The sequence below is a fragment of the Toxorhynchites rutilus genome, chromosome 3, assembly GCF_029784135.1.
Source record: "Toxorhynchites rutilus septentrionalis strain SRP chromosome 3, ASM2978413v1, whole genome shotgun sequence".
In the NCBI taxonomy this organism is placed as follows: domain Eukaryota; kingdom Metazoa; phylum Arthropoda; class Insecta; order Diptera; family Culicidae; genus Toxorhynchites; species Toxorhynchites rutilus.
Window position 1 is genome coordinate 85,754,238 of NC_073746.1, and position 26,679 is coordinate 85,780,916.

At 38.6% G+C, this 26,679-nt stretch overlaps 3 protein-coding genes across 12 annotated transcripts in view; 2 read left to right on the forward strand and 1 right to left on the reverse strand.

Annotated features, from left to right (window-relative positions):
* LOC129779619 (NPC intracellular cholesterol transporter 1) overlaps positions 1-6,834 on the forward strand; it is a 96,659-nt gene extending 89,825 nt beyond the window's left edge. For 3 of the 5 annotated variants that reach the window (XM_055787199.1, XM_055787200.1, XM_055787201.1), the window contains one exon: positions 1,245-6,834. In XM_055787199.1, the coding sequence (XP_055643174.1) occupies positions 1,245-1,684 (440 nt within the window). In that variant the 3' untranslated portion in view covers positions 1,685-6,834. The remainder of the gene's footprint in view (positions 1-1,244) is intronic. The other 2 variants (XM_055787204.1, XM_055787203.1) reach the window with 2 other exon arrangements.
* Positions 6,835-15,350: 8,516 nt separating this feature from the next.
* On the forward strand, positions 15,351-17,113 carry LOC129780371 (argininosuccinate lyase). Its single transcript, XM_055788560.1, has 2 exons — positions 15,351-16,574; positions 16,633-17,113. Exons 1-2 carry the CDS (start codon positions 15,429-15,431, stop codon positions 16,903-16,905), a joined length of 1,419 nt encoding a protein of 472 aa, XP_055644535.1. The 5' UTR covers positions 15,351-15,428; the 3' UTR covers positions 16,906-17,113.
* The window catches only part of LOC129780367 (serine-rich adhesin for platelets), a 239,832-nt gene continuing 230,076 nt past the window's right edge, over positions 16,924-26,679 (reverse strand). For all 6 annotated transcript variants that reach the window (XR_008743896.1, XR_008743898.1, XR_008743895.1 and 3 more), the window contains one exon: positions 16,924-24,068. Coding sequence is in view for 1 of the 6 variants with exons in the window: in XM_055788556.1 (XP_055644531.1) it covers positions 24,044-24,068 (25 nt within the window). In the remaining 5 variants the exon portion in view is untranslated. The remainder of the gene's footprint in view (positions 24,069-26,679) is intronic.

Sequence of the window (26,679 nt, forward strand, 5' to 3'; positions counted from 1 at the left end):
AATTGGTCTAGTAGTTCAAAAGTTAAGAATTTTTGAAAAAAGTCGTATTTGTAAAAAAGGAAAAAACTTGATTTTTCTAAAATGGAAATGGGCGCCCTAAATAAAAAATAAAAAACCACTTTTCACGAAAATTTAAAAACCACTATATCGGTTTGTCGTGGAATGGCTGTATATAAAGATTATAATGACGGGGTCGTGTACCAATTGGCAACTGATAATCACCAAAAGTTTTCTCCTTTATTCTGCGCGGCGAATGACGTGGATGGTTCAAGTCACTGCATTCCCATAGGCGAAATGCGTAACTATAGTTTGTTACTTTGAAGTCGTATTTTTGTTATTTGAAGTCGTATCCTCATATGTTATCGACTCGGAATTCAAATAGGATCTAAAAAGTAAGATGGCTTCCACAATAAAGTGCGATTCACATACGACATGTGTCAAAATGTGTCCAAGGCAATAGTTGACGGGACGTTGTATGTGTAGCTTATATGCGCTAACTTGTATCTAACTTATATGCGAGAAACTCTGCTATCTAATGTGATTTACCGCGCGGAATAAAGGGAGCACGGCGAATGACGTGTGATGGTTCGGATAACTGTTTTCGTGTCCTCTTTTGCTGAGCTGAAAAACAAGTTAACTTTCCTAATAAAGCGAGTAACACTGTTATCTCACGTTACTCGCGACGCAGAATAAAGGAGAATATATTTACATTTATCCTCATTTCATGATTAGAACATTTAATGTTTCTTGCTATTATTTGTATTTGTAGACCTCCCTTCAGACATTCTCTAAATATATAACCAAATATATAGATACACGATAAGAAAATGTATCGATCATAGGTAATCCAATCTAGTGTTATAATTTTTTAAGGTATCTGTAATTAATCACTCTGTGTAACTAGATCAGAACTTTCGGTGTCGGTTCGGTTCGAACTTTAACCTGCTGTGCGTTAAATTTGAAGACTGCTTTGTATATACATTGAGAAGCTTTAACCGTCATTCTTATTTTTCAGTAATACCTAATTTTATTCCGTTTGTTTTACGAAAAAATACTGTAGCACGTATTGGTTGTTACGCCCGGTTATTGTAAACATCGTTCATATCATGCTCACTCAAACATCATTCGCGCATTTTTGAGCAAAATGCCTTTACTCTAAGAGATCTAAACATTTATTAACATCATGTTTTTCTTCCTCGCCGAAACAAAAAAAATCAACACCCGCATTTTATCAAAAACTATAGGCGTGATGTACCGAAGAAGACGTTCCATCGACAACGTCACTCCCCGCGACACCACCAACCATGAGATTGAGAACGATGATGATGACGAAGATGAGGACCACCCGGACCGCCACCAGTACCCGCACCAGCGACGAGAACAGTACCAAGGCCCTGACGGCCAGCAGTCGTATTCCGGTCCCCACGGATCACACCACCTCCACCACCCCCAGCAGCAGCAGCAGTACGACACGCGAGTCATCGTCCATCCGGAAGCGTATACAGAACAACTTACCGAACCTCTTTTGCAACCATCAACCAGCCAGCACGGCGCCCCGTACAGATCTGTGAACGCGTCGTCGTCTCCGGAACGGAGAAGGAAGGCCACAGCCGCAACGATCGACGACGATAACGATAAACATGTGATTCTCGATGACAAATCAGTGGAAGCGAACATCGACTAAATTGCAGGCCATCCTGCTTTCAGCGATAACTAGAGAAATGTAATTGGATTGATTGACTGATTCATGATTTCATCTCTCGTCATTCAGCCACTCCCACTTTTCGCCTTTTTGTTGTTGTATAAAGAAGATCACCATTACTCTGAAGTGTGTCATTTTTATTACGCCACGCAAGCGGATCTATATTTGATACCAGAGTGAGCAAAAGGTAGGATGACATTTACAGACTCTGAAGAAATATTTTTTACCGTATCCTGATCGATCGTAAGAAACAAAACAAAAATAGAGGTGTTTTATGGAAACTTGGGTAACACGAGAAGAAGGAAACATAGTCTTATGAGTAAAACCTAGCCGCGAAGCGCCAATGGAACCACTCAAACCTGATTGAGTAAATGCTGGCGAAAAAGTAGAATGGATAGGATGCAGGTTACGAGGTAAATGTAATTAGTAGAAACCGTATGAAAAAATATATAAATGCTGAAATGTTTAGGAAGAAAAGAAAAAAAGGCTAGTTTTTAGTTTTGTAAGAAAGCAGAATAACTATATCTGGATGTTACTGGTTATTGAGGAATGAGAGACGATTTTTGCAGACGAAAAGTGTTTGAAGAAAAAAACATCTGGTGTATGGGGTAATGTGCTGTTCCTTTCACGTTTCCAGTCTCGAAAAACCTGGGGTGGTTTGATGGTTTAATGATGCATAGTATTAGGTTCCTGCGTGTATTGTGAGTGAGGAGGTATCTTGTGCGTGGAATATATGAGATAGATGATTGTCTAGCAAACGGCTCGAATTAGTAAGTGACGTGCCGTTATTATCTGTTGACTTGTATAACAATATCACTAAACATTATCGTTTCCCACGAATATCAGCAAAACTTGGTACATGTACTTACACGTTCGCATGATTTTACGTGGCGTGAAGTACGCTTTTAGTGCCTAACAACTGTCAATATATCAATTCGAAAACAAAGAACTTTTTTTGATGTACGAAAGACTAAAAAACGCGAAAACACTTATTCTACAATGGTACATTGTTACATATTATTGATTCTAACGATTTCGGTTCGAAAGACGGGTCGAATAAAGAATGATTTTAATCATATCGTGATGTACCCATATACCAGTCACCTAAGACAATGTACTCTAAAAATCACTGTTTGTGCGCACATGATATTCCTAACCTAACTGACGAGTGCAATGAAAATGTGTCATTCAATTTTCAAGCTTGTGATTTTGATCGTTTGAACAACATACGAGGGCAGTCCGATAACTACATAGCATGCAAAAAAAAATGGAAGAATGGCGATTCATTTCGCAACATAGTCTTCTTTCAGCTCAATACACTTGACCCAATGATGCTGCAACTTCCTTAATCCATCTGAAAAATATGTTTTCTCAAGGTCTGCAAAGTAGGCCTCCTCATTCGATTTGAATTCCTGCCCGGCGAGTGATTTTTTCAAGTTTGGAAACAAAAAAAAAGTCGCACGGGGCCAAATCTGGAGAATGCGGTGGATGGGGCAGCAGCTCGTAGTGCAATTCGATCGCTTTCTCATGCCCAAAATGTCATGCAGAATATGACCCACGCGATCTGTTGAGATGCCTACAATTTTTGACGGTCGCCATCGAAGGAGAAGTGTCACCATATACAGCATCCAAGCGCTCTTTGATTACGCTGCACGATTTCCCTTCCAAAAACAAGAATCGAATCACCGAGCGATATTGCTCTTTTTCGATTTCTCTAAATTCCGCGAACACGCCCGCTTCCACACACAATCAAAACAAAACTACGAGTCCGATTCGGCTGAAATTTTGACAGTAACCGTTTACGAGAATGTACTACTTGTGGTATGCCATTTTGTAGGTCTCTTGATGAGGACCATGTTCCTTTGCAGAAGACCTTGATTTTCCTATCCGTTTAGAAATCTTGAACGAACCTCAGGATTCGTCCGTCAAATCTCCATGATTTTTTTTTTTTTTTTAGAATTGGTAACCTTCATGGTCCATCGAAGGCCTTTAATAAGTCTAGCGAGACCATATCCAAATGGGCGTTTTGCCTAGCGGCTGTATCTATTATGCTTTCAACGTGGTCTAGATCAATGTTCAAACTTTTGCCCTTTCTGAAAGCGTGTCGTCTTTTATTCAATAGGTTGTTATATTCTAATTCATCGATAAGTCTTCTGTTGACCATTCTCTCTAGTGTTTTACCCACACAACTGAGAAGGGTGATCAGTCTATAGCCGTCAATGTCCACGGAGTTACTCACCCCTATTCTGTATTTCAATCGATTCGAAATATTTCGATCGACTTGATAAAATTCCATTCTGTATTCCGTTCGAGTTGTTTTTGCATTTCGTTTGATTTGTTTCTCTTCGTACATTAAATGGGAAAAACGTTCGAAATAGGGAAAGCGAAATTATAACTCGAACGAAAAATAATGGTTTCGAACGTAATGCTAATCCTGCGGAATGAAAAATTTGGGTGACTATTTGATTTGGGAATAGGTTTAGGTACTTCGTTTACATTGCCTTTAACGGGGAAATATTGCAATAGTGGATATATTCATTCCTATTCTGTATTTCGATCGACTTGATAACATTCCTTTCTGTATTCCGTTCGAGTTGTTTTTGTATTTCCTTCGAATTGCCTCTTTTCGAGCATCAAATGGGCAAAACGTTCGAAATGGGGGATGCAAAATGATAGCTCGAGCGAATGCAAAATTATATTATATCGTCTTCTCCCAAAGACTTCCCTGTGGCACTTGCTAAAACAGGAAACAGGGCGTTGCTAAACGCCCGAATTCTATTGCTCATATTCGCAATTTTGCAATTTTTCGTTTTGCACGTATACACAAAAATAATTTATTAAAACAAATAAGTTATCTAGTGTGAAATACAGTATCTTATGTCATGTGGGCGGAATTATGCACTGGTTGGTATAAGGGAGCATCACGGTATCCGAAACGACACCTGGTAGAGAAAAAAACATTCTGAATTATTCTTCAGGCGTTTGTTTTTTTTTAAATCTTGACTCAATCACCTCATAGCAAGTTCCAATCGTCGTCATCACAATCGTTCGTTCAAATCAGTATGCAGATGTGTTTTGAGTGCGTGGGTGGGTGACGAACGTTACTAAAAGTAACGAGAAAAATTCCTACAACAATATCGATATTAGGTTAAAATATCAGAAGAAAAAGATTTGCAGGCTTTCCGTGTCCGACCAAATGAAGCAAACTAAGTGTACTATTTCTAAGCGAACAAAAAAAACGGAAAGGTATTTTCCTATGACTTTTAGTAATCAAGATAAATATATCGATAGACAAGGATATTATAGTGATAATAGGTGTCTAGGTTGATTTTCGATATTTATCTGACAAACACGGCTCCGCATTAGTCTAAGTTTTATCATTTAGTAGATTGTATGATAATTTTCTGAAAATCATTTCACGGGAACTTTATTTTAAATCTAAAACAAAACCATGATCAACATTTTCGTGACATAAATGTCCGCTAAAGAATGGTGCCAAAGAAACGAAAAAATAAGTTATTTCTATGGTACAACGAACGAAACGAAGATCATAATGCCGATGCGGTTCCCGGAATAAATCGCCACAGAAAACGACTGCAACAGAAACCACCGCTTATAAAATGTGTAGTAGGCTATAAATATTGTGGCGCGGTATTGTATTTCAAAACAAGAATTAACCGGGCAAACGTATCGCCCCAGGCAAACGTAACGCCCCGGGCAGACGTATACCGTCCGACGCTCGCTAGAGCTCGGTCGGACATTGCTAAAGGATCGTATCCTATGTTTCAAACTAACCGGGCAATCAGTGGATCCCAGGTTTGCGTGCGAGACACCGCCGCTTCCGACGGCGGGTCGGCGGTGGACTCGGATTGCGTCATCTTGGCGGCATGGGCCGCCTCGATTCCTTATCCTCGCCAAATGGGGACTTCGTCCCCATTACATTGTCCTCAGAATAAATTTCGAAAAACGAGAACAAGAGAATAAATTTATAATAGAAATGTGAGGCACATGATGTTTTTCCCGCGCCAAATATTTCTAGCCTACTACACTTTTTCTAAGCGGTTGTTTCTGTTGCAGTTGTTTACTGTGGCGATTTATTCCGGTCACCTGCCGATGCAGTCTTTCGAAGGTGTAGAACTTACATTCAGTAAATTTAATGTTTTTCAAAATCACATTGGTGATTTTTTCGAAACTGTTTTCGGTGGTCTAAACATTGGGTCCGGTTCCCGTTTTTGTTTCTCATAGCCCCGTGAAACCCTTCCTATCCGTAGGTTTCGAACTCTGTTCATAATTCCATTTGAAAAGTATTTCTAAATAATAGGATATATGTGTATTTTTTTCATCTATGTTTTATAAATTCTCTTACAAATTTGGAACATACGCGCATCATCATCTCGGTAGTGGAATATTAAATTAATCATATAGGCTAATGTATCTTCAACGAAAACAAAAGTTGTGTTCCGAAGGAATTTCGTTACACAAACAGTGATGGCTTTCATTTAATGACGAGGAAATTTCTGCAACATATACGAGTGGGAATAGAAAAATAAACAATTCCAAGGCTGAACGCGTTCATACGTTTCATTATTTATAGTCTTTTGCTAGGGTTTATGAGTCACTCTGATTGATAGGAAAAAAAATGTTAAAGTTTGAAGACTATTGTGAAAGTAATAAAATGATGATGGTATATCGTGTGAGAATGATGCTCTTAGGAATAGAATGCTTCGTTAGGGAAATCTATGATATGATGATAGCAATCTTATGCAAATTTTGATTTCGCAGTTTAGCTTTAAAGTTTCAACTTTCTGTCCCTGTTGAAAACATCTTATGAACTCTCTGGTGTTCCACCAACCCAAAACCGAGCTTCTGTAAGAATCTTTGCATATTCTAATCAACCTGATACACATTGACTCGTTGGAACAAAGGAAAATGGGAATGTTACGAAACAACTGTTGTAATAATTCATCGTGAAGAAGGCACGTTGGTTTCTACGTCGCTTTTCAACATATTATATTTAGGCAAATAAGAATCTGGGATCTGTTCCACATGCTATTGTATCGAAACGAACGTCGAAGGGTGACCTGAGAGAAGAGAACTCTTTATCTGTCTTGTATAATGTTGTATTATATCACGAAATAAAGTGTTGTTTTTGTAAAAAAATATAACCAAAGGTGTTTTTGATTTTCAGTTTGTAATCACGGCCCAATATATTGGGTTATTGTTTCATGGTCAAAAAATTGTTTCTGAATAAGTGTGTCGTTTGTGTAGATGTCTACACAAACTTTGTTGAGGAGTCCTACAGTAAACAGCCTGTTCTTCGTCAGTTGTCCGAAGCCGTCAGACCTACAATTGTTTTTCGTCTGTGGTATCGTTACAATAATACTGTTAATGGCATCGTAAAGTTGGTGAATTGTTTTTTGTTCCTCCCAAGCACGTAATATGAATCGTGATCCCTACTGTGGAGAAGTAAAGTGCAGTACCACTAGCGGGTGGATAAAGGTCAGCGGACGCTGTAGCTTTTTGTTTTATGGCCGCATCATCGCCATTGAGAACACGTGTTCCACACAACGGTACACCAACACTAGTGGTATTGAAGATGTACACAGATTCATCGCATTGTTAGTCGATACATCATCTCGTCTAATCGCCTCGCCTATCACACGGTCAACTGTTCGATTAGGTACAGCGAGGTACATATAAAATTAAATAGAAAAAACATAAGACAAAAAGACAAAAACTTCAGTATAACGGCTGAAAATGGGGGATCTCCTTATATGGAGAACTCCGATACTGAAACCAAATAATAAAATGGAACTGCAAAACAACTTAAAAACGTTCCTGCTACAAATCTTCTCATCATCCAAAAAATGAAAAACTAGCTGCTTCACCCGTCAATACTCCTACTCTCCCACACACATCATCGATTTCACTTTCTCTTTCTGACGTTCCCGATCCAATTCAATCTTCGTCTTCGCCTTCCCCCTCTGTTGCCTTCGCTCTCCGTGTCCGGGTTTATCCGGACAATGCACCTGGCACTGGTCCATCGGTTGTTTTTTCCGGCCCAAACCGAACGGTAAGCTGATCTGAACAAAAATGTCCATGGTTAGAACAAACTGCGAATTATCGTGTCTAACCGGAACAAACGAGATTGTTGCTGAAAAACAACCTTAACCTCAAGCTCAACCTCGAATATCGCGTATATACTCCCTCCCATGACGTAGAAAAGGGTGGAGGGAATTGATAAACGAGTCTGACGTGCGAAGAAATAATAAATAAAGGAATTTACTTCAATAGAAGTCAAAGTCTTGGGCTGTCGCCAACTCTAGAAAATCTCCGATGAAGAAGCAGCTTATGGCGCCAACTAGGAGCGCTCTGCCTCTTTACGGAGAGTAGCATGTGGACGAACCCGCCAGTGTGATTGAGCAAAAGTGTCCATATTGCACGGGGAACTACTGAGTTCTCAGCATGTGAAACTTACAAAAGTCGCTAGGAGAAAAAAAGTTAAAAGATTCACGAACGCTCTAAGTGCACCTTTGCGGACATTTTGAAGAGCGCTTCTCCATTTGCCCAACAACAGCAATTAATCAACCATACATAATAGTCCAGGGGTTTAAGGTCCGGGGAGCTGGCAGGGAATAAAGTGTGATCAACGTCGGCGCCCACAGACGATCATTTCGGATATTGTGCGGCTGTTGCAGACAAAGAGTTTCTCATCAGAAAACATGAACTCCTGACCTGCGTAACGCGAAAATATCAATTTGTCTTTGTCCAGCCTCTTCTTCGTTGTAGCCTTCGTAATCCCGTGAACCTTGCGTTTCTTGTGCGGCTTGTATCCCAGGTCCTTCGTCATGATGGTGTGGGCAATCCCGATCGACACATCTAGGTCAGCTACGGTCTTCCGGATCGAGCGGTTCATTTTTCGACGAACCCGCTTCCTCACCACCTTGATGACTGCTGGTGTCCTCGCCGAGCGCGGCCGCCCTGATCTCGCACGGACCTTGGGCGAGCCCGTCTTCCGATACCGACAGGTGGTGGTATAGATGAAATTCTGTCGGGATTTATAAATTTGGCTGGCATCGTGGATAAAATTTTCACGTCTTTTAGTGTCCCCGCAATGCTCCCAGTAGTAAAGACTTAGTTGCAGCAATTGAAGCAAACATGGCCCCTCCTTGCAATGATGATATCTAATTGTGAGATCGAAGATATCGCTGTTTTACAGCGGAATTGTCGTGGTGTTATCCCTAAAATCGAATTTTTAATTCATAACATCAATTGTGGCGTTTTTGCTCTGATTTTTGATTTCCATTATTATAGACTTGTGATGACAGATACGGAGGGGCACTATTGCAGATCAATAAGTGCCACTCACTGTTTAGAATCGACATCCCCCTATTGGAGACATTGGAGCTGTTGCTTGTCATGCAAACGAGAGTTGTGATTAGCCGAAAGCAAAGCCGAAGTTAATCACAATTTCCATCACCGATTAGTCGAATTCTCCAGAATCTATGAACATGGCATATGACCTCTCAAGATACATCGTGTGACGTCGAGTACCCCTCGGCGGCGACCACTGTAGAACAACTGTGGGAATCTCCGCAACATTCGGTTAGTGAGGCAAGTCTCTCTCATCTGCGAAATGTCATCGAGTGACGAGGCAAATTATAAAAAAGGCATCTCGTGTTGGAAGACAATTTTTCGAGCTACTAAAGTGAAAATTTATTATTCTAGTTAAAACTATTTAAAATCGGTTGGTAAAATCTATTACATAACTATTTACATATATTTACAGCCGTGAGTAAATTTGAATTATTAGAAGACCCTACCTACCTAATTAAAAAAATTATTCCTAGATTGTAAACCTAACCTAAAATTGAAACTGCGTTACCGAAGAATTTGTACGGAGAAAAACTGTTAATTGTAAGTAATTTGTAATTGTTGAATTCAAAACCTTATTATAAATAAAATATTTACAGCTAAAGCTGATCCGAACTAACGCTAGAGTTTTCGTGAGGATCTGCTAAAAGAAAACAGTCACAACACATCGACTGGAAAAAATATACGAACCCGATTGCTTTACCCATCAATTCCAGAGATGTTTCACCTCAACTAGAGGAATATAACTTCCTTTCTCGTTTGATCTATGACAGCATGGTTCGCGCTAAGACGAAACTCATCCCAGCTTCTACTTTTCACCGAAGGAGCCTCCCAATCCATCGTGGAATAGACAATGTTCCAAGCTTTCTGTAAACAAATCGAACGCTTTCAATGCTTTTCGTGAACGTTGAACCATTGATAATTTTCAAACGTATTTATACCTTGAAAATCAATTTAAAACCTTGATCAAAGGGGAGAAACGTGCATATTAGTGAAATCTCGTGAGAGGTTTTTTACTCGAAACGTCAATGAAAAACTATGGAATGTTACTCGAAACATGAGAAATCGCTCTTCAACAAATAAAAGCGAGGTAAATTCACATCGAAGGATTTTTAATTTTGCGCGAAAGTAAACTAATAAAAATATAGTTAACCTTTAATGAACAAGCGCATTTTTCTAGAACGATGACCAGTTGGTCGACGGATTTTTAAGAAATTAAGTGCTTTATTTCCAGAGCGAGAACCTAGGGTTGAACCTAGTGCGGAACTAGGTTGAAACTGAGTGAATTAAAAACGTTTTGACAGCAGTTAGGTTGGAACTGTGGTTTAAACTGAACAAAAACGAATAAGGTAAATGATTTTGGTTTGTCCAGTTGAAAATATGATCATGGTTTTTCCCCTTTTTTATATGCTCTAATTCAGTGCACCTGTGTCAAATCAGGTATTCGAATATTTCAAAACATAAAAATAAAATTGTCTTTCTCATGATTTACAGTAGTTTTAAATTATATTAGAATCCATCTTCATCATGAGTGGTCCGATTCACTAGTGTTGTTTGGTCCACATGATTTCTATGGCAACCGCTTGGCGCGCTGCAGTTTGTTTATGGTGTCCTTCGCGCATAGCAGAAATAAAGAAATAAAGAAAGAGGAAAATCGTTAAAAAACATAAAATTTGAATAATTTCAACGCCTTATGGTAATATGAGCAACTAGAGACTTGGACTTGCATGCATAAAAAAGGCATAACCTAACAGAATTTCTGAAGTATAACAGAATACCGCAATGACGGCATTCGATTTTTTTTACAATGTTTGCAATGTCGCGAGTATGGCGGCATTCGTTCGCTAAGGGTGATGAGTTTGGCTCCTTTAAATTTATGTAACTGAGCCTGTAAAATATAAGGGTCTGAGCCTAGTGTATGGACGGAATATCTGTATCTTCTCAGATAGCTCAGCAGCTCTTAATGCAGTAAAAGCATACAAAGCTAGTTTGGGAATGTATTTTATCTTTAAAACAACTAGCTGCTACTAACGAAGTTAACCTATACTGGGTGCCTGGTCACTGCGGTATAGAAGGTAATGAAAAAGCCGATCTCTTAGCAAGATTAGGATCTTCAACTAAATTCGTCGGACCTGAGTCATTTTGTGGATTATCTAAATCATGCATGAATTCGGAGCTCAAAACCTAGAAAATATCAATGATTGAAGCCAACTGAAGGGCTCTATCAACACCAAGACAATTCAAATTATTCATTACACCTTGTAACAGAATAACACGCAATCTACTCAGCTTGAATAAGGCAGATTTGAGTACATTAACCGGTCTATATAAACATAGCAAACTGGAGTGCACTACAATAGATCAAACTAATGGTCGCAGTGGTACAATGCTCCTACAAAAGAAGAATGGACGGAAGTTTGACGTAGGACTGTGATTGTTTATTTTGTTCCAAATGTAATTCTTTTCATTGTTCATGTTCAGAAATCTGTTAGTTCAACTCTTTTGAAACTCCAAATAGTAGCCCTGAAAAGGGCCGTTTGTTATATGTACTCATGACCGTCAAACGGTTTGTAATGAACAGAAAAAGAAAATAAGCTAATATCAGTGTGATACATAACAGGGTGGAATAGAAGATGAAGTATATGTGGATCGTTAAACAAAAAAAAAATATCGTCATTGATTACATTGAATATGAAGTTTATGGGAAAGAAACAAAAAACAAGTTGAAAATACTCACGATTTCGTGATATTTTGAGGTAAAATAATGAATCATGGAGTTACTTTATTTTTTATGGATAGCTATGGCACTACTTTCTATTGTCTTATTCTTAGTTCTTATTCTTAGACTAATAATAGTCTTATTCTAAGATATCGGGAGCAGTAGCTTTTTCGGTGAAAAAATATTCGTTTTCAGACTATCACAATCAAGTCGTATGGGTTCTACTGCTCAAACTATCTTAGAAGGAATTGAGTCATTGAGAATTATGAATATGAGTCATGAAGATTCTTAATATTTCATTTCGTTTCATTTTTGTGATGCGGTGTAATGCCGATCTCAATAAGTTCTCCCTGAAAGCCTGAAAGAAAGAATACATAATACATAATTTACCTTCGTCAATAATTGTACCATGTAGAACTTCCTATAACGGCCACTGAATGACTGTTCTCATACTCACAATTCGCAAGGCTCTCGTCGTGGGGAATTTCCAACAGTCAACATCCCATCTGGTGTCTTAAGGAAGTGTTCTAGGCCCACTTTGTTTCTCATTTATGTCAGTGACCTATGTGAGTTCCTTTCTTCATCAAAGCGATTGTGCCGCAGTAGGTACAAGAGGATATAAATTGTCTGCTTCTCTCCGTGTTCTCTCCGTGTACTAAATCTCAATTGAAATGTCTGCGAATAATAAAACGATACACTTTGGAAAGTTTCTCATAATTCCCCACTTATATTGGAGAGTTAGTTACTCTGTCATCAACAAAAACTGTAAATGTTCGAACAACGTTTTATTCAGAGCTTACCAAAAACGCATTCGAAGCAACATTTATGAGTCAACAAAAAAAAATTATGAACCAACGCAAAAAAAACTGTCTATCATGACGATACCATCAAACAGGATACTACGAGGAACCATCTAACAGAGAAATCATTTGTACGCTGTTTCGTGAACAATCCAACAGAATTCTTGTTAGCGAAAATCTCGGTTCGGTAGAACTACGCCAGTTTGAAAAAACTAGTTTCGATAAAAACGCATTTGAAGTTAATTATTATAGCCGTACCGCGTTAGATACCGCATCACTAAAATGGCTATAATTCGGTTGATAATGGGTTTTTCGAAAAGTCGTTTCTAGGTTACATTCTTGAATGCTTAAACATCAGAAATATGAAGAAATTTTTTTTTATTTTTTCAAATTTCTAGACTAGAATACTGCCTTAAGCCGGTTCTGTTTACTTTTTCTACTTGATATTGATTGAATCTTCAATTGAGTTATTTGCTGGCTCTGTAAAATTTGTAACTTTCTTGAAGTGAGCTTTAGACATCAGTATTTTTTTAACAATTCGAAGACTTGACATAAATAAAAGTTGATTTTTTATGAATCTAGCTGACCCGGCAAACTTCGTCCCGCCCAAAATTCTCTCCCCCCCCCTCTCTCTTAGAAAGGGGGAGGAATGTCTATCCAACATAGAAACATTTATTCCCCCTAAAACCTCCACATGCCAAATTTGGGTTCGTTTACTTGATTAATTCTCGAGTTATGCGGAAATTTGTATTTCATTTGTATGGTAGTCCCCCCCTTAGAGAGGAGGGAGGAGTGTCTATTCAACATATAATCATTTATTGCACTCTAAAACCTCCACATCCCAAATTTAGGTTCGTTTGCTTGATCAATATTCGAGTTATACTAAAATTTGTGTTTCATTTGTATGTCAGCCCCCCCCCCCCCAGATAGGGGGGAGGTGTGTCTATCCACCATTGAAACATTTATTGCACCCTAAAACCTTCACACGCTGAATTTGGTTCTGTTTGCTTGATTAATTCTCGAGTTATGCTGAAATTTGTGTTTCATTTGTATGGCTGCCCCCCTTAGAGAGGGGAGGAGGGGCCTCAAACTATCATGAAAATCTTCCCCGGCCCCAAAAACCCCTGCATACCAGTTTTCATGTCGATCGGTTCAGTAGTTTCCGAGGCCATAAGAATCAGACAGACAGACAGAAATCCATTTTTATATATATAGATCATAATTCGCTTCTAAATGAGCAAAATTTGAGCGAATTACTTCCCAATCTTTCATCTCGGTGGAACAAAGTTCAAATGACAGATTCCCGATACATTGTTTTGTTTGCACCGTATTTTTCCCATTTAAAATCAATGCTTTATCAACACAAGACATTTGTATTTTTCTATCGTTTTGGAAAATACAAATGTTGCCTCTCTTGAACTACTGTTAATATTTAATAGAATGCAAGAATGATCATCGAATTTTTGATTAAAATAATTGCAACTATAATTTTAGATTTTCTGAACGATTATTCACTCCGGTCATGAAATATTGGCCTTGAAGATTGTTGACTTTGGGAACGTTTTACAAACAAAACACAGTAGACTTCCAAGATGGCTGAAGAGTGTTTTTACCAAGTTGGTCCACCTTAGGATACACTTCTAGGCGCCTTGGCGTATTCTAAAAAACTGGGGTTCGACATCCTGATAGCAAATTTAACAAAAGCGAATGAGAACACCGTTACGAGAGCCTGACATCCCCAAGAATTGGCAACCTGGAAGGTTTATTCATTTACCGATTCCTAATAATTGTTTTTCGGATAGTGGTTTTCCGCTATTGTTCGGAAATTATTCACTCTTATTCTGACTCTTTTTAAATTTGAATTTTATTTCAATAGTTGTTCAATCGGATCTTATTCGCTTTTGAACCATTTCCGAAATCGGATGACAATGTTCGTTAACTACTCTTCCTGGTAACAATTGCGTTTTCGATATTTGCCAGAATTCAATCAATGTTGATGATGACGAGCCGAAAATGATGATCGCTATCCGACTATTGGGAATACCATAAATGAAAGGGTTTGGTTTCTATGGTTTTTGTATGGTTTGAACAAAAAAGCATGCGCAATCACGTGCGATGTAACGATGTTTGGCTTCCAGTAATATACGCAGCATTCAGCACCGATTCAGAGTTCAACATCCACCACGAAACAATCCTCCAGTTCCAGTCGGTGCAGATTAAAGTCACATCTCACCGCATTCAGCCAAAGTATTAAGTCGCGCCTGATAAGAGCATCGCGCGCCGGTTTCGTTCCCGACTGCATCGCCTGCCTGTGACACACTTGCCGACGTCGCACTCGCCAAAACTTTCCAAAATATTCAGCCAAGCCCGCGATGACCTGCGACCTCTTGGATTTCGGAAATAAACAGCGTCCGAAAATAACAATTTGTTTACAAAAATATTGACATGGTGACGTGTCAGGTCTTACGTAACCGGGGGGTACCGGCGAGTATAGTTGGGTTAAGCATTGCGCGGATTCGCAGATTCCCAGATGCGTCGTAATCTAACAGAGTTTAGTTGCAACCGTGTAGAATGCACTGATAAGTGGCAAACGATGCAACTTTCGCTGACTTCGGGAAGAGAGTCTGCGGTTCTCTTATCGGGTGCACACTGAGCGAAAATTCGATGAGTAGCGCATCTTGTCGATGATAACCTTTTCTCCCGGAGCGATCAGCCAGCGTATGCTGCGGCTCTAGTTGTTATTTAAGCCGACTCGAGTCCTCTTACAGGGCTCAGTCTGGCGCAGTATTTTCAGTAAGTTGGAGTCAAAGTAAAAAAGTTGGTTAGAAACAAGATGAGTTCGCGACGTGAAGAGAACGCGACGACGGGTCCTTTTAGGCTATGGGGTGGACGGTACTCCAAGGGAACCGATCATGTCCTGTCGAGGGTCAACAATTCGCTAACGGTCGATAAGCGGCTGTATTCGGAAGATTTGGATGGAAGTGTGGCGTACGCGAGAAGTTTGGCCGAAGCGAAGCTGCTGACGCAGAGTGAATTTAAGGTGATCTGTTACGGACTGGAGACGATACGGGACGAATGGAAGAAGGAAACGATCAAGCTGATGCCGAGAGACGAAGATGTACATACGGTTAATGAGCGTCGGCTGGTCGAAATCATTGGACCCCAAATCGGAGGAAAACTTCATACCGGCAGGAGTCGCAATGAGCAGGTGGTTGTGGATATGAAACTGTGGATGAGGAATGCCGTCAGTGACATTTTGAAGCAGCTGGCTGCGTTGATTGGGGGTATCAAAGATTTGGCTACTCGGTACATCGATGTTCTGATGCCGGGCTACACACATATGCAGAAAGCGCAACCAGTTCGATTTAGTCATTGGATTTTGAGCTACGCCTTCTATTTCAAGGAGGATTATCATCGATTCCAAGAATTTTACAACCGGATGAACGTCCTGCCGTTGGGAAGCGGGGCTCTTGCTGGCAATCCGTTCAACATAAATCGACACAAGCTCGCAGATGATCTGGGCTTCAACGGGGTTTCCTATAACAGCATGAATGCGGTTAGTGATCGTGACTTTGTGGTTGAGTTCAACTTCCTCAGCACTCTGACTGCGGTTCATTTGAGCAGACTTGCCGAGGATTTGATTCTGTACTCTACGAAAGAGTACAACTTCTTGGAGCTGTCTGAAGAGTACACAACCGGCAGCAGTTTGATGCCCCAGAAGCGCAATCCCGATAGTTTGGAATTGGTCAGGGGAATTTCGGGAAATGTGTTCGGGCAACACTGCGGCCTGCTAATGACTTTGAAGGGACTTCCATCGACGTATAACAAAGATCTGCAGTGCGATAAGAGTGGAATGTTTGCAGTGTACGATCAGACGGTGCTTTCGCTGACGTTGATGACCGGAGTGATTACGACTATTCGGCTCGATGAGGAACGTTGCCTCAGTGCGCTGAGTTACGACATGCTTGCAACCGATATGGTAAGTCTTCAAAGATTTTAGCAAACTGGATTCATTACGATTTAATGCTGATCCACAGGCATACTATCTGGTGCGTAAAGGAATTCCCTTCCGGGAGGCACATCACATCTCCGGAGAGGTCGTCGCTTTCTCCGAGAAGGTGAAAATTCCAATCAACAAGCTATCGTTGGAAGACCTCAAGGAAATAAGTCCATATTTTGACGAGACGGTCAGCGGGTTGTGGAACTATGAGAACAGTGTCGAGCAGTATACCGTCGTGGGGGGCACTTCCCGGATCGCGGTGCAGGAGCAGATCAACCTGCTGAAGGATTTTCTTTCGAGCTGTGAATGAGAGGCGTGTGTTTAGCTGTAATGATTGTTTTTTTGTTTCTGTTTCTGTAAACTGTATAAATATCGTTTGCCAAACTATTGTAAATTATTGTAGGAAAAAAATGTGTTAAACCGTGTACCGTAGAGTGTGTACCGCAAAACAAAATGTAATAATTATCTGTGCTATTTCTCCCTGTTGTGGCTAATAAAACAAAAATATGTCTGAAAAACTGTAAGCCTATCATCAATCACACTCGACCCAGTTCGAGGCGTTTTCCGTTTCATCTGTCTTCAAAGCTGCTTCATTAGTAGCGCGTTAATATGCTGCGGAAAGTGAGCGCCCTGTTTGAGATTACGCGGAAGCATAGCGAACTCATAGCAACCCACAGTGGGACCGTTTTGGGAAAAGATGGTCAAAAATCTTTTCTCGTCTTACCTTACATTTTCGAGGTTGGGTGTCTTTAGAAAAGTTGTTCAGAATATTGATCCGGATAATTTGACATTTTCATTTAAACTTTTACTAAGTCATAATAAAAATTTTTTTAAAATTTTTTTATACTTACGAAATAGTTGGGTTGACTACAAACTTTTCTGAATATACCTAATATCTATCTATTGGATCTTCAAAGATTGAGAGATTTGGGTTACACTAACAATTCCCCATCAGTGTGACGTTTTTATAATGGTTTTATTCAGCTGTATGCTTAAAAATGCCTGAACTAATTGTCATCAAATTCTCTATTCAAGCCTTGTTCAAGCAAATGAGGAGAATTTATTACGCTATATCCAATACTGTTCGTTAAATGCAGTTTAAAGTCAATTTGAAAACGTTCCAAGGTGTGGTGGAAATGTCTTTTCCACCATATTCTGATTTGATTAGCTCTACTTAGACTGCGATATCGAAGAAGAACTTTGTCTGACTGCGTTATTTTCTTCTACCGAATTTCTGTAAATAGAATTAGTTTTTTAGCACCTCGGCAGACGCTTGTTAGAGTCTATTACATCTACTAGATGAAACTTATTCAGTTTCAGATGAACTTTTGAACAAACACAAAAACAAAATGACCATGATTCAAACCTACGACCTTAGCATCGATAATCCTCCATCAAATCATTTGCTCCGTTAGAACACTTAAAAATGTAATGCCAAGCAATCGAATATGAGCTTAAAAACACTGGCAGCAAACGCTCACTTTGGTAGTCTGTCATGTGTTGTACAAAAGTTGCTTTGCAGATGAATAAACGTTTTCAAATCGTTTCTCTGGCAGATTACCCAGGTAAACATCGATAGTTGAACAAAAACTTCAATTTGGTCCAAATAAGCTTTTATACAACGTATAATTCAGCATATTGTCTTATTGAGCACCCAATGCTCAATGCTCGACCATCATTGAACTGGTTAGTTTTATTACAGCTAATGATCGGTTCGTGTCAGTTTTTTCAAGAGTTGTTGAACAAATAAAGCAACCTTAAAATCATTCACTGGCGTATTATCCAGCTAAATATGAATCGTTGAACAAAAGCTTCAATCTGGTCATTTTTTATACAACATATAGTACAGCATATCGTCTTATTAAGCAATCAACACTATTGTTCGACCATTCTTCAACTGACTAGTTTAATAACAGCTAATGATTGTTTGTTGGAAACAGTTTTTCTAAATAGAGTATCTTAAAAATAGTTTTTTTTAGCTTTTGTTCTACCTAAATTACATTATATCAATACGACTATGATAATTAGATTGTTCCGAAAAAAAATCTTTTAAAAATTAGAATGAACTTCAACTGTTGGTGATTCTTCTTTGTTCATTTTATATAGGCCTTACAGTATTGTTTAGATGAGGAATTTCACGATTGAAATGTTCATGTAAAGCAATCTTCCTTGGTTTTTCTTTCGTTTTGGATGGGGAACGGGTTGCTTATTTTGAGTAACGTCATTAAATTCATTAAATGAAGAGTTAAGCTACAGATTTCATGAAGTGTCATGAAGTTCACAATGTAAATGTATGTATCTTAAATTCCGTTCCTCATTGAAACCATTCCGATCCCAAGCTCAATTCCCCATTATCACCTACATCCCAAATAATTACAAACACTTTTTCCGCATACCAAACGCTTCCATCTTTGACGTAATTACCGTGGAATTTCCGTGTAATAACTTTCATGAAAATTCCGCTGACGACCCCCAAACTAACAAATATTATAACACCCGGACTGCATGCTAATAGTGAAGCGTCAGCAGTCCCAACATTTCATTTTCCCCAGTATACGACCTTCAAGAAATCAACAACAATAAATAAACTCACCCCGCTCGGTGCTTGGTGTGAACCAAAACAGTTTACGCTGACGAAAAATAAACGAAAAACATTCAGGGGTAGCAAATTATACAGTTATAAAAGGGCTGATTCGTAAGTTGAATACAGTCGGGTTTTAAACACAAAAGGAGTACGTCGATTCTCTCCAAAAATCCGAAAGCCATTGATGGCGGTTCTTTTTAAGTGTCAAAGTAAACCTAGCGAACCATCTCATGATGACTCGTGTTATCTCATGGAGTTGAAAACAGTTCCCCTTCGCCTCATCCCCTGTCACGGTCGCCATGAGTTAATTCGTCTCATGGCGACCGTGACAGGGGACAACACTTCAACCGTGACAAGGGATGGGGACAACACTTCAACCATATCTGGATCAAATGGAGGAATTCGGGTTCTGTTGGGAGAGCAAAAGAAAAAAAAAAACGTATACAAAGTTTACAGACCACTCTTAGAACTTAGAACAACATGCTTTTGATGAGAATCTATAGTGAGGGACATTTTTCTGAACTGTTGAATCTGTTTACTCGTTTTCCGCAGTTTCTTCTCATAGATGATAGGATTTCTAAGAAACGCTTGCAAATCTTACAGTGAGTTTGAAGCAGTTACCAACAATTTGCGTTTGCGTGTGAAAGAGGCTTATCACAGTTGAAATAAGTTAAGAGTAATTTGCGATATGCCTTAATCCATTGGCTCTGTTGTCAATTGAAAATAAATTTACTAACACTGTTGACTTTGATGTGTTCGAAGAATTTGCTGCTGTTAAGCCGAGACCCATGCGATTTCATGTTCGGTTCATCTGATATTATTATGGGCCCTATTTCAGAAAACGAGACAAGCAATTTGTCTCGTCTCGTCTCGGCTTCAGTTCAGACGGGACGAGCAAAATATCCTATTTCAGTACACGAGTTTTATTGAAATGTTTTATTTGGAAGTCTGGAGAGACTTCTGTCACTGTTTCTCGGTATGATCAGTGGTGTCAGATGTGAAAACATGTTTTTATTTTGATAAAAATAACAAACATTTTCAAAATTGATCAATCCAGACACTTTTCTCAGTGTCGAAATACTAAAATCATAACAAAACGAAATGAGTTTCATATATCTTTTGGTTTCAATTATATCTTTTCTACCAGCATATGGTTTCATCACTCAGACGTTTTGTTATTATGGATTTGTTGGGGGCAATGCTTGTTCACGATTTATCAAGAAAAGTTTTAAATCAAACGAGACGAGCGCTCGTCTTCTCGTCTCGTCTCGTATATCTCCAAATTTAAGTTTCTTGGTTCGGTTTCATACCTTTTACTTCATACCTCTTCCAATGTTAATTTTTTTTACAATATATTAATTTACTATTCGATTTCTGTTTCTAGTTTGCTAATAGAGTTCAAATTTGAGATATTTTGCAAAAGTTTCACTGCAGTTGATGAAATAAATTTGATTTTCTTTGATTTTTGCTTTCGCGAGCTGCTAATCAGAAGATCGAAAGAACAGAACAGAGCGTGCGCGGAAAAGTTCTGCACGAGTACTTCGAAAGTAAGAATCTGTCGCATCGTGCCATCGGAAAAAAGTTGGGAATTGAGAATTTCCACGGTGTCTGGTATCATAAAACGGTTCGAAGAAAGTTTGACTGTTGATCGGAAGCTAAGATCCGGAAAAAATAACTGTCAGGTCAACGAGAACGATCACAAACGCGTTTAAACGAAAACCGAACGCCTCAGTTTCTCAGAGATGTGGCTAAAAAGTTGCGTGTGAGCAAGCCTTTCTTGCAGAATATGAAAACTCGAGTTGGACTACGCACGTTTATGATTCCAAAGTCTTCAAATCGTGACGAGAAACAGAATACGGTCACAAAAAGCCGTACCTGGTAGATGTACGACCAGAAGATAACGAAACCACACTGCTGCGTAATGGATGACGAGACAAAAGCAGTGTATCGAAAAGTAGTATCAAACATTTAACACGTTATTACACACAAACGGATGAACTTTTTTTTGTCGTGTAATCAGAGCAGAGCACGATGTCATAAATCGAAATACAAGTCATTTAGTCGCGGTCATAAAGTTGTTTTCCAAATGTCACAGATTGATTTGGAAACTAAAAAGAAAATTCTGCACAATTGGTGCACCGAAAAGGGTGTTACATACCACAAAATAGCAAAAAAAAAATCAAAGTTTGTCCAGAAAGTGTCTAACGAATCGTCGCAAAGTTCGGTAATGAGTGTTCTTTCGAGGATCTCAGAAGAAGTGGACGAAAAACCGGAGCAAGTAATTCCGAAATGAACCGAAAAAATGTAAATTATATGCAGAAGAACAGGTCTGCATCTTTTCGTGATTTGGCCAAGAAGTTCGAAACCAGTGTTGGGATGATTCAGAGGATTAAACAGAGACATGGTTTAAAGACCTATAAAATGCAAAATGTGGCCAAACAAACACCGGAGTTAAGATCACGCTAAAACACGAGTTCGAAAGCTATATGAGCGTATTTTGAACAATCCCAACCAGTGCATTCTCATGGACGACAAAACATACGTCAAAGAAGATTCCAGAAAGCTGCCGGGACCTCAATTTTATACCAAATCGATTGGAATAAGTGTACCATTTGCGGACACATCTTTTGCGATGGAAAAATTCGGCTGAAAATTGCTCGTTTGGCAAGCCATTTGCACGTGTGGCATGCGATCGTCAACTTTTTTCACAAAAGAGACTATAAATGCTCAAATTTATGTAGAAGAATGCTTGAAGAAGAGATTTCTTCCACTTTATAGAAAGCACGAGGTTCATCCTCTATTCTATCTGGATTTGGCATCAACACATTATGCCAAATCCACTCCACAATTGTTTTCGAAAAACAAAATTATGTTCATCGAAAAAGACCTAACCCACCAAACCCTTCCCCGTTGCGGCCGATTGAACGTTACTGGGCGATTGTCAAGGCCAGATTCAAGAAGAAAGCTACAGTGTCTAAAAACATGTCCGAGGTCAAGAAGAATTGGTCTGCGGCGTCCATAAAGTGCACAAAGACTACTGTGCAGAATTTGATGAGTGGAGTTAAATCTATGGTTCGATTATTTTTTAGAAATCAACAAAAAGCTTGATTTTTTTCATTCCATTGCTATGTAAACTTAATATTCTTTAATAAAATTCACTTTTGTAAACACTTTCTGAATGTTGTACGTTGCAGTTTTATTTTGATGTTTCAAAGTTCAAGACTACTTTCCGATACGCTTCTTATGTGAAGGGGGACTTCATCCAGATTCAAGAAAACCTGTATGTGACTGCCAAGGAGAAGTTGGATGTTCCAGAGATCCTTCGGACACAGAAGATGTCGAAGTTCACCAAGAAATTCTCAATATGGCAAGCGATTTGTACTTGCGGAAAGTGGAGTACACTTTTCGTTACCGCAAGCACCATGAATGGACAGGTGTATTTGTAAAAGTATCTCTAAAAGCGATTCCTTCCTCTCCTGAAGGCTCATGATGGTTCGACGAACTTCTGGCCGGATTTGACCAGTATTGTAGTATTGTATCTATGAACATCACTTCCTCCTTCAATTGGTTTACCCAAATATTGAGGCAGCATTTTATGTTAATATATCGGTAAAATACTCGTTCTGAATCTTCAAATTTCAACTCTGACAGCAAACTAAGAACAGAAAACGAATAGTAAATGAATATATTGTAAATAAACATCAACATTGGATGAAGTACGAAGTAAAAAGGTTATAATATGGAGTAAACAGGGCTGTAATAATTGGCATGAAAAGTGATGTTCCCGAAATGTCCCGAGTTCGAAAAGTGGTGTGCTGTATACTCCAAACCCACAAGATACAAATGAAGTTCAGTATTGATGCACAGACGTGCACGTTTTTGAATAATATGGTAAGTGAAAGTGACATATTTTTGATTTGTAATCACTGTACATCGATGTGTCATTAAAAACTACTAGTCTTCAGCAAAGTTTTTTATTGTCATCTGAAAGTTTGTGGAACATGTTGAGTGAATGTAAAGTAAGTTCAACAATTAATTTTAGGATACTCTTCTCAGGAAAACATCTATATCACTGAAGGACTGATAGATATTATGTATCTTCAGCGGAGTTTAACGAAATTGAATGCTTTGCAATTTTGCTGAAGACACAACTCAATTACCTCGTATATATAAAAAGTTAGTTTTTTTTTATTTTTGTTGTAACTTAGTAAGAGTTTTAATGAAAATGTCAAACTATCCGGATCAACAATCGGAAAAACTTTCTTGAAGACACCCAACTTCTAAAATGTAAGATAGGACGAGAAAAGATTTTTGACCGTTTTTTTACAGAATGGCCCACTGTGCAACGTGCCGATTTCCGGAGATGCAATCGAGGGCGTTCACTTATCGGCCGACCGGCACTGCCGTGGTTCAATACGATTAAGTAGTAATTTCTATTAGAATGTATGCGATTAGAATCAAACCATAATAGGAACAAGCTTAATGTTGCTATATAAATAGTTTCTATTCAAGAATGCTGGCGTTTTGCGTTCTGCAGGGCGATACGGCTCGTAGTCATCTCGTAGGGCTCATTATCTCCTACCACATAATATATTATTATTTACTTGCTAAGATTCGCATTTTGGACAACTTTACAAGCGCTTTCATGCATTCGAGATTACATAGAAAAGATGCTTTCTTCGAGATCCGTGTTAGTTTGGAGGCCTAATATAATAATTTGTGTTTGGGGATAAGTAAACTTTTCTAATCGTACAGTACATCAACTGATCACGGATTTTTTTTTTGTAATATGACGCCGCGAAGATCCGAATCGTCTCCGGTCTATCTCCCTCTCTCCTGTCGGCGGCGTACTCTTGGGCGTGTCTCACCGGTGATGTTTTCTCGGCGATCTGAAATTATCAGTTTGTTTGGAAAAGAAAATAACAAAGTAACGAGATTAGACAAAGTGCTTCTTTACTACGTCGGGAAAAATGTTTCACAGCCGGTAAGTGTTGAAGGTCAAACGACTGACGTTAGTGAATTACGGGTTTTTTTTTAATTGATACTGATTGGAATTGCGGATAGTATATAGGGTTGGGTTGCACTCTAGTTTGTAAATAATATAGTTTGTTTAGAAGAAGGAAGTCAGATTGAAGCTGTTTTAACAGGTGTCAGAGGCGGTTGTATCAGAGTTCAGAAGGTGCCTGACGAAGAAATCAGATCATGTCATCGCGAACCGATATAGTTCGTATTTGGTTTCAGTAATTTATATGCTTTGTTTCTGGTAATATAATTTTTGGTTCCTTCGGCTGAGAGTAAGGATAACAATTCGAACTCGGCGTCGGTCAATTGGGCTGTCTAACGCTTGCATTAAAAAATGGGAAAAATACAAATTTTTCATGCGTTTACCTTCTTCTTCTTCTTGGGTGGCACTAACGTTCCCAGTGGAACTATTGCCTTCTATTACTTGCGTCATTTTTATTAGTAGTACTTAGTTGAGATTTCTATGCCGGATAACACGCCTTGAATGTATTCTGAAATGGCAAGCTCTAGAATATGCGTGACCAGATACTAATGCGAATAAAATGATACATCAATCTCTTTGAAAAAAATCTCAACTATTCTCTCTATCAATTAATTTGCTCTTTTTTTTAAATTTGCTGATTCCCCTCATTAAACCAGGCTATGCTATCTCGCCGAAATCCACCGATTGAATAATTATTTTTCACACTATTCGGAAGGAGATTCCAATATGTTATACCCCTCACAAACAGAGTATTGCCATAATGCGACGTGTTAAACTGAGAAATTATAAAGTTTCTCATTCTCGAACTTCGGAATCTTTGCATTTTTTGTTGTAGATATTGATGAGAGGAACAGTTAATTATTTTGAAAAGAGTTAAGCATGCACGCAACTTCAAAAATTCATTAAATGGGCACCCGAGTAATTGCTTTTGAAGGTGGCTGACTCTGGAAGACCTGTTAAGATTGTAAACGCATCTAACACAACTGTTCGGATCAACTCGCAATCTATCCAGAGCTCTGACTGGAGCATTTAGTATAAATTCTGCACCATATAAAAAAAGAGGAAAAACAAATCCCTGAAAAGCTTTAATTTAATTTCAGTACTCATCATGTTAGATGTTAGCCAAAGATGTCGAAGTACATTGTATACTTTTGAGCACATAAAGTGTACATGTCCATCGGGATCAAAATCAGATGTAACAATAAAACCAAGATTAGTACACTTGACAACATATTAGATAACATTTCGGCCAAGGAGAATATCGGGGAACAGCAAACGACTTCGATTACGAGATATGAGCATCGCCTTAATTTCATCAAAATTAACGGGAAGATGATTTTGACCGGACCAATTGTAAATTCTTTTCAAATCATTATTCAAAATGTTAACCATCTCTTCGATAGACTGATTGGTAGAGCATAAATATATTTGGACGTCGTCGGCAAACATATGAATTTGGCAAGATTTTGAAATAGTTGAAAGATCATTTATATAAAGTGAGAACAGTAAAGGGCCTAAAATGGATCCCTGAGGCACTCCAGATACTATGTTCACAGCATGAGATTCTTTTCCATCTATCGAAACAGTTTGAGATCTTTGAGATAAGTATGATTGTATGAGACGGATCGAATTACTTGAAAAAAAGTACTGCTCAGACAATTTTATGAATAACTTATTATGTGACACCCGATCAAACGCTTTAGAAAAATCCATGAGCAAAAGAAGGGCGATTCCCTTATTGTCAATAGTTCTACTAATATCATCATGTACTTTGAGAAAGGCAGTGGTTGTACTATGACCTGGTCGAAAGCCAGATTGAAAATCACTAAGTAAATTAGAAGTATTAATGTACTCATGAATTTGGTTTTTGAGAATTCTTTCAAATACCTTTGACAAAGTACAAAGAAAACTGATGGGACGCAAATTGTTCAAGTTTTGATTATTGTTCTTCTTTTTTATCGGTATAACCTTTGCACATTTCCAAGTTTGAGGAAACGTGGAATATTTCACGCATAAATTCATTATAAAACAAATTTGTGGTGAAACTAATGGCAAAATTATTTTGACAAACCTGAGAGGAATTCCATCCAACCCTATTGCATTGGATTTTATAGAATGTATAGCAGTAATTACTTCATATTCGGCTATATGGCAAAATTTAAAACCATTTTCATTTCTAGGAGCCACTGGTAAGCTAGTATTATCCGAGATGAAATTAGATCCAAAATATTCGTTGATGGTATCAGTATTCGGAGTATTCAAACTGATCATTATTATTGGCAGATTTTACAACATGTATATTTTTCAGTCTTTTCCACAACTCTTTACTAGAGCTAGATCTATATAATTCGCCTTTGCAACATGAATCAGCTGGGTTACTCTATTACGTAAACGCTTATATTGAATGAAATTCGAAGGATTACTGGTGGTAATCCATAAGCGATACGCAATATTTCTTTCAACCATGGCAATTTGGATTGTACTATTGAACCATG